General features: G+C 44.6%; 1 protein-coding gene across 2 annotated transcripts in view; it reads right to left on the reverse strand.

Annotated features, from left to right (window-relative positions):
* The window catches only part of SKIC2 (SKI2 subunit of superkiller complex), an 82694-nt gene extending 69461 nt beyond the window's left edge, over nt 1–13233 (reverse strand). Inside the window, exons 1-7 of one of the 2 annotated variants that reach the window (XM_068117951.2) lie at nt 12935–13233; nt 9321–9454; nt 8840–8949; nt 8492–8609; nt 5697–5811; nt 5391–5465; nt 187–240 (exon numbers count right to left, since the gene is read on the reverse strand). In XM_068117951.2, coding sequence (XP_067974052.2) covers nt 187–240; nt 5391–5465; nt 5697–5811; nt 8492–8609; nt 8840–8949; nt 9321–9454; nt 12935–12977 — 649 coding nt within the window. In that variant the 5' untranslated portion in view covers nt 12978–13233. Of the gene's footprint in view, nt 1–186; nt 241–5390; nt 5466–5696; nt 5812–8491; nt 8610–8839; nt 8981–9320; nt 9455–12934 lie in introns of both variants that reach the window. The other variant, XM_068117952.2, reaches the window with a different exon arrangement.
* Between the last annotated feature and the right edge of the window lie 387 nt (nt 13234–13620).

Below are 13620 nucleotides of genomic sequence, written 5' to 3' on the forward strand. Positions count from 1 at the left end.
AGCTTTCCTTACGCCAGTCTTACTTCCCTTTTGCCCATGTATTCTTTTATCAGTTTGACATCCCACCACTGCTTGCAATGCTGTGCCCCAGCTTCCAGGTGTTAACATTGGCCAGGTGGCTTACAAAGGAAATGTTTTGTTAGTTTGAACACGACCATGATCATTGCTTTTGGAGAGAACACCTACCAGGTTTGGTGAAATTCATTCCTGCCTTCATTCCTGGAGCTACAGTCAGCAAATCTAGAACAGTGACACAAGAGTAAATGTTAGTCGTGATGCTTATTTGTGGAAGCCATGATTGTGTGTTCATATGCACAGAGTTACATGGGTGTTCATATGATTTCACAAATGATATCGAGCACCTTCAGAAAGAAACTATTCATACTCCTTGACTTTTTTCACATTTTGTTGTCACAGCCTGAATTGAAAATGGACTAAATTGAGATTTTTATTTATCACTGATCGACACATTATACCCCACTAGTGAGGTACCCGTGCTACGCACGGGTGGGAGGCCAGAAGCAAACAGACAATGCAGAAACGGCGAATGCTAAAGCACGAAACCAATAAATTCCACATTCCTGTTGCACCTTCAGTCGCACGTCAGACATGGACAGCAAGTTCGTGAAGGACTTCCATGAAAAACGTACCCGTTCGCAAACAAACGGGTACATTTGTTCCATACCCAGTCAATGGTGAATCTGCATATGGCGATCCGCGAATTCACGTTTAGAAAGTAGAAACCATCACAGCATTTCGTCATTCACTTGAACTCGATATCTCTTTTTTCATCGATATCTTCGCTCATAACACCAATTATGCATATGAAAGAACAGCATAACACCAATCACAAATGAAATAACATTAATATAAAAAATAAACTTTTAACAACATTCGTCGTGACATAAACAAATATTTAAATCCTGAGGTGAAGTTCCGTACGGTTGGGTGAACACAATTACGAATTCAAAATCGTAATTGTATTCACTCAATTCCAATAATCAATTGATACTTTAACAAAACGATTAACACGATTCATATTCAACGATTTAACATTACGATTGAATGATGGTTGTATTTGGATATTATCAAACCCGCGCATTGCCGTCATCTGTCCACTTCCGCATTCGCGGCAGGTTCATAATTGTCATCAAAATCTAAACAGTATTTGTAGAATTTCAATAAAAGCCACATCACTGTTCATATCGGTAAATATTATTCCATCGTGTTTGGAAAAACTGGAAAATTGGAAAACTTGGAAAAACAATATAACCTATTTTACTCCCAGGGGTCCCAGGATTACCCACCCAAAATATCGTTGCGATCGGTTGAGCCGTTTTTGCGGTACCTTCGATCGGACGGATGGACATTTGGTGAATTATAGTAAGATGATGTCAAAGTGGAATTTTGTTTTTAGAATTTTTACAAATTAATTAAAAATGAAAAGCTGAAATGTCTTGAGTCAATAAGTATTCCACCCCTTTGCTATGATATGCCGATTAGGCTCAGGTGCATCCAATTTCCTTTTATCACCATTGAGATGTCTCCACAACTTCATTGGAGTCCACCTGTGGCCAATTCAATTGATTGGACATGATTTAGAAAGAAACACACCTTTCTATATAAGCTCCCACAGTTGACAGCGAATGTCAGGGCAGAAACTCTACCATGAAGTCCAAGGAACTGTCCGTAGAACTCCGAGAGAGAATTGTGAGGAGGCATAGATCTGGGGAAGAGTATGAAGCAATTTCTCATGTTGAAAGTTCCCAAGAGCAGAATGAGCTCTATCATTAGGAAATGGAAAGAATGTGGATCTACCCAGACTCTTTCTAGACCTGGCTGTCCAATCAAACTGTGGAACCGAGCAAGGCCTTTTTTTGCTCTTTTTTTTGTATACAGGATCGAGGCTCGTGAAAGAGCTAACATTTAGCACACAAAAAAATCAAACAGACACACAAAACATATAATAAGGGGAGCGGTAGACAAGATGGGGAGAGAATGGGAAGGACACAAACACAACATTTGAGAGCAGAGACATCGGGAGATCCATGGGAGGGAGAGGGCTAGGGGGGGGTGGAGGCGTGGGAAGGGGGGAGGGGGGAGGGAGAAGTACAAAACACAAGGACACTGCAAGGACTTCCAGGAAGGAAGTTGGTATTTCAAAAAGGTTAATCTGGGGTGAAATTAGCGGGGGTAGAAAAGATCAAGGTTTTGGATGGGGGAAGATGAGAGATGGTGGTGAACAGCTGTTTTAAAGACCTGGAGGGAGGAGTGAGATTGAAGAGAGAGAGGGAGTTTGTTCCAGAGGCGGGAGAAAAGAGGAATGAAGGAATGAAGGTGAGCAGAGAGTCTTGATTTTGGCAGTTTAACCATAAGAGGGTTGCAGGCAGATCTTGTGCGACCTGTAGGAATATTTGGGGGATAGAGCCCAGAGAGCTGGGGGAGCAAGGCCAGAGAGGAGTTGGTAGAAGACAGAAAGACCACCAACCTGCCTGCGGTGAGTAAGTGAAAGGCCCTCGGAGTTAGCTTCATCGCGGGAGATTCCAATGATTCTGAAAGCTTTGGTTTCAACAGCGTGAAGCCGAGCTAGGTGCGAGGCAGGAGCACCTGCCTCACACCTAGCCCAGAGGGGAGAACAGTATTCCATTGAGATACTGAAAGCATCTCCATAGCATGGCCTTGGTCAGGGAGGTGAACAAGAACCCAATGACGACTCTGACAGAACTACAGAGTTCTTTGGCTGAGATGGGAGAACCTGCCGGAATGACAATAGTCTCTACAGCACTTCACAAATCTAGGCTTTATGGGAGAGTGGCCAGACGGAAGCCATGCCTGAGAAAAAAGCACATGACAAGCACGCCTGGTGTTTGCAAAAAGGTACGTGAAAGACTCTGAGAGCATGACGTAAAATATTGTGTTTTGATGAGGCAAAAATTGAACTCTTTGGCCTGAATCAAAAGTGCGACGTCTGGCGGAAACCGTGCACAGATCACCCATTCAATGCCACGAACATGAAGCATGGTGGTGGCAGCATCATGCTGTGGGGATGCTTTTCAGTGGCAGGGACTGGGAGGTTTGTAAAGATAGAGGGAACAATGAATGGAGCCACATAGAGGCAAACCCTTGAGGAGAACCTGCTTCAGAGTGATAGTCGAATCAGGAGAACTCATGATAGTCGAAGACACTGTACATACTCATGATAGTTTAAGACACTGTACATACTCATGATAGTTTAAGACACTGTACATACTCATGATAGTTTAAGACACTGTACATACTCATGATAGTTTAAGACACTGTACATACTCATGATAGTTTAAGACACTGTACATACTCATGATAGTTTAAGACTGTACATACTCATGATAGTTTAAGACACTGCCCCCAACCCCACTCCACCTTTCTTGCACCCTTTCACCCCAAGAGGGTATAATGAAGTGTAAATAAATAATTCATTTGCATGTTTTCTTGTTACACTTCCACAGCCGAAGGTCAGAGGCATTATGTTTTCAGGTTGTCCACACCTTTGTGTCCATAGGCAAAAGGTGCTACACAAATATTATTATTATTATTATTACGAGCAACGGTACCCGCCCTATGGGCGGGGCTTCAATTGGGAGGCCCAAATGAAAAGGTAAAATATCAGAAATTGAAGGCTTTTTTATTTTAAACGATTCATATAAACATCCGTTAAATCATATCACACGCAAATCATCATTCCACGTTTCTGATCCTCCTTCATGCCGAAGTATCCCACCACTTCTCCAAGCATTCCACTCTTCAGATCCGCCATGAGAGATTTAAGCTCGATACTGAAGACGCGTGCAGTTAGTGCAGTGCAGTTAGTTAGTGCATTTAGTTAGTCCCGGTGTGTACCCTGGTTTAGAATAGGTACACCGTATCCCTGCGTGTCGTAAGAGGCGACTAAGAGGGTTGGCGTCACGAAGGGCATCCGGCCATAAAACATTGCCTCAAAAAGAGAACCATGACAATTACTGAAGAAGCGTGCAGTTAGGTCAGGCCGGTCACAGGGCTGCTCTTCTGGGAATGGAAGCCATAGCATCTTGAAAGGCTTCAGCGTACCATCGAGGAGACTATAGATCGATGGTGGTAGGATAATCTTTGTTCCAGCCTGCATCTCTTCTTGGTGATCTATAGCATCCATCAGGCCTTGGTACTTGCCTGCACGGATCGTCTTCTGGTTGTTCCTTGCCCACCGAAGTCTTGACACTTCAGCCTTGGCATACTGATCGCATGCGTACTGCTGAGTAAGTCGTCGACACCTCATGACCTGATTGAAATTTTGATCTCTGATCTGAAGGCGGACCCTTGCGAACTCACTTTGGGATATAGTGCCTCGGCCTTTTGCATGAGGGATGTCGATCTTGAATCCTTCTTCACCATGGCGGAACATCAGCACATAGTGAAGAGGGTCGTAGCTCCGGTGCAGCTCCGTGATCGTTTGAAGTCTACCTTCACGCTTATAGAGGATGACGTTCAAATGGTCCAGATGCTCGCCGGGTATGATGATGGATACCTCGCCAGCCTGCGGGAGGTTGTAACGTCGAGCATGCTCACCTGAAGGCCGCTTTCTTGCATCCAGAACCATGGTGATGTTGTTGTCTGCTTCCATCAACTCACGGGCAGATTTCAGAGACTGGATGTAGGGATTGTTCTGACGCAGACAGTCTTGGAGAGTCTTCAGAATGTCAATATTACCGTTGAGCTATTCATTAAATCTCAGTCGGTTCATTAAATCGCATGGCCGTGATGGCGGGGAGAGGGTTGGAATTCTCTCAAGCAGGGATTCAACCCATGTCCTTATAAAAAGTCTTTGTCCGAGGTCACCGAGTTCAATCGGTGCAGCCGTGCAGAGATCGGTGCAGCCGTTTCTGCGGCACCCGGGAAAACAACATCGTCACAATGAACGTTATGCGAACGCGAATGTTATGCGGGAGTCCAAACCTGAGAATGCTGGAGACGAAAGCTGAAATTGGGAAAACTAAATAGCCTATTTTACTCCTGGAGATCCCAGGATTACCCACCCAAAATATCGTTGAGATCGGTTCAGCAGTTTTTACGGTACCTTCAAACAGACAGACAGACAGACAGACGGACGGACATTTGGTGAATTATAGTAAGATTATTTATTGTCCGTCCAGATGTCCGTGCAGACATCCATCCTTTTTTGTTTTTTTTGTATACCACAATAACTTGTTAACCACTGAAGGGCTTTCAACCACATTTGGTACAAGTATTGAATTTACTCAAAGATGAACTGATTTTTTTTGTGGTTCAAAAGGTCAAAGGTCATATGCCCTTTCCAAATTACTTACACGAACGTCTCCACTCAATAAATCCGATCCGCACGCCCATCATTTTTCACTTGCCTCTCTCAAAATCCACTTCTTCTTCTTCATTTCCTTTCGCTTTCATGACTTCCAAGCTGGGCTCATCCATCCCTCCTGCACCATCGTAATACAACCAACTTATTGGCAGCACATTGAATTATTACCGTCATCTCAAAGGTTAAATTAATCAGGTGAGATCCCCAAAACAGCAGAGATGACTTCCGTTAAAACAACACCGAGAGGTTGCTCTATTAAACACCAGTCAATCAATCCAGCTTCGGGAGTCATCTGTGCCTCCCGCTGTGAACTACAAATTACATCACCCTGGGCTGAGAGTGCACCCACCGGGCCAGAAGGGGTAGTTGGTAGCATTTCCTCGTAGTGCCTCGCCTGGTGGGCCGGGCTTGCGTAGAAATGACAGAGAGTTCTTGGCCGTCTTTCCCACGTCTGGAGCCCACGTCTGGTGAACAATGGTTCATGGGAAGGTCATTTAAAACAAGTTCAAAACACGATGATCAAATGGTTTTCGTGGTTGATTATTTAAGAGGAATGTTGGAAGTGAGGTGACAAGGTGCACAAAACTTATTTTTCTGAGGGCCTTACACCAGTGAACTCGGAGACCATTAAACAGTTGTTTCACCTCTGGGGCTCTACTTCGACAACATTTTGATGATCAGACAATGAAGACGTAGGATTGAAGGAGCTACTGAAGATAGTTTGTTCAAACATGGAAAGCAAACCTACCTGTGTATCAGACTATCAGCTGTGATCAGATTAGAGATATTTAGAAGATGTAGGAAGGAGTTGAATACGCCATGCAAACACGAGGCTCGGTCGGTCGGCTCTTGTGGGTTTGCATCAAATTCTAAAGTAGATGGCCAGGTTCATTAAAGTACACATCTGTGATTTCATGGGCGAAGCTAGGATTACGCTGGTCCAAGGGTGGGATTCACCTCGGTCCCCGAAAGTTCTGGGGGTCCAGATTCTCTGAGAGGCCATTGGAGCATATGTAGGCCTTAAATTCAGTTATCCTACGGTATCCTCGGAAGAAAACTCTTTGATTTGTTACATAAATGTGATTAGTGAACAGTTTTTAAATCCTGATCACCCATTTAAGATTGTCCTCCACGAAGAATAATAGTCTTACTGATGTACAGTAGTTGTTGACTTGAGAATATAATAATAAAATGGCAAGTTTGCAGGCCCTAGATTACATGGGAGGCAGTCTGGTCTCTACTCTAGACTGAGGATTACCTCGGTAGTGAAACGATCTGCTATCATCATCGTTTTCATCGCACACCTTGAATTCATAAAGTTCACATTTTTCTGCCATCTTCTTCTTGTCTTTTGTCTGTGTCGAATTTTCGGAAAGACACGGTCACCGTCAAGTATTTGCATCATTCAGTTGGAAAATAGTCATCAGGTCCAAAACAAAAAGTCGAGTCATGTCCCCAATGGTTCGGCAAACCAACGGATTTCCATTCAACGATCATTTGAAGTAAGCAGTTTGTGCGTGTACTAAATAATAATAAACGAGGGAAAGAAGCATCATGTCGGATTTCCTAATAAAAACAATTTCCCACCACGATCACTTCCAGGACAGTGTTCCATTCCTGAAAGTTCCCATGAATACACCAATTGATCGATTGTTTGTTGAAGGCCGACATAACCGCAAACCAAGTCAGATATGAAAAGTTTCTGCTCCATTTACGGAGATGTGGAAGAATGGCTCCGACATGTCGAGCTTGATTCTGTGTCTCAATGTTGTTTTAACTCTAACAGTGGATCCACCTCTCTCTGGACTTGCATTCCTTGCAGGAAGGAACAGACATTTCCATCATGTGGATAGCCGTTGGTATCTAATGCTGGGATGTTCCACACGTCGAAATTCAAAAGGATCTTCTCCAAAAGACTTTCTGTTGGAGATTGGGAAAAACAGGACTTCTGCCCAATAATTTTTTTTGGGAGGGGGAGATGCAACTTCTAAATTTGAGGGGTCCACTATTACCAGTTTGGTGGGTGTTTACAATTCGTGATTCAGAGGGGGAAGGAGGAGGGTTACAACTTCCCAACTTCCCAGAGGGGTGAGGATGAATATCCTCAAAGCTTTGACACATAATGACAAAAGAATTCCTTGGAATACTTCAATTTCATGACAGCATGTATTTTTAACAGACTCCCAAACCCATCGCTCTCTGTACCCACCTTACTCAGTCGTACCCAGCTGCTCCTGGACTCCGTGTCCTTCTCTCCCGATAAGGTGGAGAAGTTTCTATCAAACCGGACACGCTGCTTCTGCTGTCTCAACAGGGGATGGAGGTCCTCAACGCCAAACAGGAAATCAGTGACATCTTCCTTGACATATAAACCTGGAGTTAGCTTAGCGGTTAAGGTCTTAGCTTGGGATCCTAGGATCCTGGGTTTGAATCCTGGTCGATCGCTGACTTAACGCCAGGGAGGTTGACTCAGCCTGTCATCCTTCCGAGGTCAGCAAATCGAGTACCAGTTCACTGGTAATTCCCTGTGTGTCGAAAGAGGCGACTAACAAGGTTGGTAGCAGGAACTTCTAAAGAGGCGACTAACAAGGTTGGCAAACTCTCCTCTTGTGGTATCCATGGAAATCTCCACACATGGCTCGTGGACTTCCTCTCCTATCGCAGTCAACATGTCGCTCTAAATGTAATTCTCTCATCTCCTCTTCCTGTCCAGGCTGGAGTTCCCCAAGGTAGTGTTCTGGGCCCTGTGCTTTTTCTGGTCTTCATCAATGATCTCTCTGACTCTCTGGAAAATCCTCTCTATCTCTTTGCTTGAATGGTAGGAGGTAGTAAGGTTGATCGGCTTCCTTCGTCTGTCCTGGAAGTTTGGCGTTCTTAAAGCAAGAAAACAGAATGGTTTCACGAGGTAGGAGAATGAAACGACGCAGGGATGTTATTCTGTGTTCGAGTCACGCATCGTCGTCGTTTGGTCCATGTCATGCAGTGCCCTTTATTTTGTAAAAACAAACACTTAGCAAGTAGCAGGTGGTAGATCGGCTGACAACCACCGGAGCTGTGACGGTAGTCGGCTTTTAATGAAAACCAGGCCAAAAGCACATCAGTGAAAGGTTGACAAAGCTCAAGGTTAACGAGACATCGACTCACCTCGTGGAAGCCCAATAGCTCACCGGTCGTAGGGTTCCGATCGACGGCGAGCAAAGTGGGTACGGTGCAAACGTCACCTTCAAAGAGCGATTCGGGATCGATCTCGCGAGGAATGAAGCTTCAAAACAAACACCAGGTGTGTATTGGTTAAAACCATGATGGAAAGAAACGTAGAAGAGATTACAGTGCGCTGAATAGTCCCTTTGAAATAGTCGATTGGACGTCAAATCGAAAACTCCTATTTCCACAGGGAATAATGATACAAAATTGAATTTAGTCACCAGTGTGATCGAAGCAAAATACGACGAGCGAAACATTACCGGGACGAGTGAAAGGAAGGAGCTTCACCTCTGTAGTCGCTCAAAGTGATGGAGGGACAATCGTTGTGGGGAGAGGAGGAAGCGAGACTCTGCATCGTGTGAAGGGTCGGCAGCAAATGGGGGGAGTCCAAGAGGCAGCTGAAGGCAGAAAGAACAGTGAGCCGTGGTACTGCAAACGGGAAAGATTAAGGTTACTACTAGCAGTTAATGGAGCGGATTCGCAGCAAGAGGAAGGGTAATCTGAAGAGCCGTGGCGTCCCTATGCCGTGGGTAACTCGCTTTCTCTATGGTTGGCAGCGAGTGCACCAGAAGCAATGACGGAAATAGAGTGGCAATCATATGTGTGGGAAAACTGCATGCTTGGTCAGGGTCACCCAGGTAGCTCAGATGGCAGAGCACTGGTACGGTTTTCCAGAAGACCTGGGTACGATTCCTGGTCTGGGCCTGTAATTTCCCCACGTATATAAAATTAATTATGTGAATCCGTCGACCGCTCATTAACTACTCACGGTAGCCAAAGGTTGGCGAGCACCTTGTAGCACATCGTTCGATTGGCTCAACTTCAGCGTCACCTCAAAGTCTCCATCAGCTCCGACGTGCAGGAGGTCGAAGTCGTCATCGAAGGGATCTCGTTTGGACAAATCTGGAACAATCACAACAGCTGTTTCTGTAATGGGATTTGAGGAGGGCAATCGACATCGTTTTCACTTCATAAAATCACACCGAGGTGGAACCGAGCCTCGGTCACCTACGAAGTCCATTCTGCTCTTGCAGAAATCCCAAAAGGTTGTGAATGTAGGTGGGTCAATTTATGAAAGAAAAAAAAAACCCTAACCCTCAACAAATTCCAACAAAAGGTTTTTCAGTTTTTTTTTTTTTTTACCTACTGGGTGTTTTAAATGACAGAAAAAAAAAAAATACCACAATCTGACCACCGGAAGTAGGTTAAAACTGGGTCAGTTCAAGATGGCCACCGCTGACCCTGAAAATCAAGAAGGTGGCTGTAACTTCCTTATCGTTAGGTGTAGAACAATATGTTTTTTTTTGTTTGTTTTTTTTTTTTTTTTTTTGGATACTGAATCGAGGCTCGTGAAAGAGCTGACATTTACTTCACAAACAAATCAACCAGACAAACAAAATATATAAAAAGAGGGAGCGGAAGACAAGAGAATGGGAAGCACGCAAACACTTGAGAGCACACAACATTTAAGAGCAGGGAGATGTGTGGGAGGGAGAGGGCTTGGGGGGAGGAAACTAGGGTTTTAAGGGTCAAGGAATTCATTGGTGCCAATGGATTTATGAAGCCTGGTGTTGGCTTCCCGGTTAGGGTGCCGGCTTGGGATCCTAGGATCCTGGGTTCGAATCCCGGTCAAATCGCTGAATGAACACCAGAGGGGTTGACTCAGCCTGTTATCCTTCCGAGGTCGGCAAATTGAGTACCAGCTCACTGGTAATTCCCTGTGTGTCGCAAGAGGTGACTAACAGGGTTGGCGGCAGGAAGGGCATCCGGCCATAAAACATTGCTTCAAAAAGGGGACCACGGGGCCCGAAAAAGGCCAACCCCCACCCTGCGGGGAAAAATGGCCTCGAAAGGTGGTCTCAATGGATTTATGACTTGGTCCATCAAATCTGTAAATCCAAGATGGCGGCCAATATTCCTAAACAGTTTGATATAGGACAGTGGTTTTTGCTTCATTGTTTTCTTTATTAAATACTAGGGCATGCCCGTACGTGGGTGCCCGTTCCTTGCCAAAAAAACAAAAAAACGCTACCCGTACGCTCTACCCCGCCCGTACGCCCGTACGCCCATAAACAAAAAAAACAACGCTCTTCGCTTCCGCCCTTCGCTCTGGGAGAAATAATGCGCATAAGAAATCGAGAAATTATTATTTTCTCCGGAAGAAATCGAATTACGAACCGTAATGGCGCACGCGCTCGGCTCGGCTCGCAACAACGCGTTCTGTGATTGGCTGCCGGAAGTGAAGTCTTCACTGTCCGGAAGGTCGCAAATCGCAGTTACGATGAATCGCAAATTAGTTTTAATTAGTTTTAAAACATAGTTTAACGGCAACATAGTTTGCCAACGTGAAATAAATGAATACGCTCTCAAATGTGCCGTCCGAGGCAGAGTCTGTTCGGCACGTTCGGCACACGTGATAGCTCGCTGCTCTCTGATTGGTTGAATCGTTTTTTGGACATAGCTCGGTAACTACTTGTCCGATTAATATGAAACCTTGAAAAGGCACATCCTCGGGTCCCCAGCAATATACCTGGCAAGTTTAAAGTATATCGGACCCGTGGTTGTCGAGAAACAGCGGTCACAGACAAACAAACAAACACACACACAGACACACAGACACACACACACACACACACACACACACACACACACACACACACACACACACACACACACACACACACACACACACACACACACACACAGAGATTGCTGGAATTATAGATAGATTACTTATTTTGACCTTCTTTCAGCGTTATTTTCTTGAATATCGAATGTTTCTATTTCTGTTTCATGTTTGGAACACGAGTGCTTCAAGCTTAGCCCATGAAAGTTGTCCGATCTGCAAGGAAAGGATTGAAGATGGAGATGGCGTAAAAGTTCGTCAGAAGCACGCTGATGGCATCAATGCAGCAAATGTTAGGAGAGGTGATAGCATTGCTGTGACGGCTGACTGTAAAGTACACTTGGACTGTCGTAAACAGTCCATAAATCAACATGACATTGAGAATCAAAAGAAGAAAAGTGGTTCCTCCATAGTCTCACTGAAGAGAAGTGCACGTGTGTCTACTGGGCCTTTCAACAGCAAGTCTGATTGCCTTTTCTGTGGGACCCAGGTTGCTATTGGAGGTTCGGACTACAGCTACGTCAAGACAGACTCCTTTGCCAGGACCATCCTGGAGTGCTGTGAAAGTCGTTCTGATGATTGGTCATGTACTGTGAAAGGGTGGGTGGAGTACTATGATGGAGATCTTCATGCTGCCGATTGCATATACCACCATACATGCCTTGTCAATTTCCGCAATGGGTATGATGCACCGCTGCACTTTCGGGGTGGAACGGATGCAAAACACAGAAAATCTGGACGGCCTAAAGATGCTGATCAAGAGCAGACATCTTCAGGATGTGTGCATATCGAGAGATGAACGATGAGGGACAGTTGACCATTTCATACCTCAAGGACAAAATGAAGGAGTTTTTGAATCGTGAAGATTCGTTTCCTTATGGCCATCACTATCTACAGAACAAACTCAAGGAACAATACGGGGACTCCATCAAAATCGCAGAGGGAAATGGCTTAAACGACATAGTGACATTTAAAGAGAAAACATCACACATACTTCGGTCTCACTACACGGATGCGCAAAACAGTCTAACTACAAGAGTGGTTAGACAAGGTGCCCTCAATCCACCTGATACGAGAGTGGCTAAACCAAGTACCTTCAATCTACCTGAAACGAGTGGTTAGACCAAGTACCTTCAATCTACCTGATACGAGAGTGGCTCAACCAAGTAACTTCAATCTACATGATACAAGAGTGGTTAGACCAGGTGCCCTCAATCCACCTGATACAAGAGTGGCTAAACCAAGTATGTTCAATCTACCTGAAACGAGTGGTTAGACCAAGTACCTTCAATCTACCTGATACAAGAGTGGTTAGACCAGGTGCCCTCAATCCACCTGATACAAGAGTGGCTAAACCAAGTACCTTCAATCTACCTGATACGAGAGTGGCTAAACCAAGTATGTTCAATCTACCTGATACAACAGTGGTTAAACCAGGTGCCCTCAATCTACCTGATACGAGAGTGGTTAAACCAAGTACCTTCAACCTACCTGATATGAGGGTGGTCAAACCAAGTACCTTCAATCTACCTGGTACGAGAGTGGTCAAACCAAGTCCTTCTCTTCACTTACTGACTTCATTTCTCTGCTTTCACTCCCCTTGCCCGTGGTGTAGACAATTTACTGATTCCTTCTTCCATAATCAACAACTTTACATTTTGCCTCATTCAAGGGACAAGGTGTAAACTTAAAGTGTAAAGAGTAAAGGTGAGGTGAGGTAAACTAGCACGGGGGAAGGGAAACCAGGACTCACTCACCAAACTGAAGTGATTCAAATTCTCTCAATTCGGAAACCATCATGATCACGTGACACGATTACGGATTACTCCTTGTTTATAAACGGAGAATACTTCGGCATTTCAAAAAGGATCCAAAAAAAAGAGTAGATCTGTCCACCTAAGTCGTAATAAATCAAAGTGCGGAAAGGGAAATTGCCGTTTTTACACCCATTCCAATGAATATCGACGTCTCGACAGACACGAACGTCAAACTATGCGCGACATGACAACGTGGGTACGTACAACACGCGATTACACCGACATGGTCATCATACTATGCGCGATATTACAACGTGAGTACCAAAACGCGATTACTCTGACATGGTCATCATACTATGCGCGATATTACAACGTGAGTACATACACGCGATTACACTGACATGGTCATCATACTATGCGCGATATTACAACGTGAGTACCAAAACGCGATTACTCTGACATGGTCATCATACTATGCGCGATATTACAACGTGAGTACATACACGCGATTACACTGACATGGTCATCATACTATGCGCGATATTACAACGTGAGTACCAAAATGCGATTACTCTGACATGGTCATCATACTTTGCGCGATATTACAACGTGAGTACATACACGCGATTACACTGACATGGTCATCATACTATGCGCGATATTACAACGTGAGTACCAAAACGCGA

The sequence above is a fragment of the Myxine glutinosa genome, chromosome 5 (genome assembly GCF_964187855.1).
Source record: "Myxine glutinosa chromosome 5, kmMyxGlut1.1, whole genome shotgun sequence".
NCBI classification, from domain to species: Eukaryota; Metazoa; Chordata; class Myxini; order Myxiniformes; family Myxinidae; genus Myxine; species Myxine glutinosa.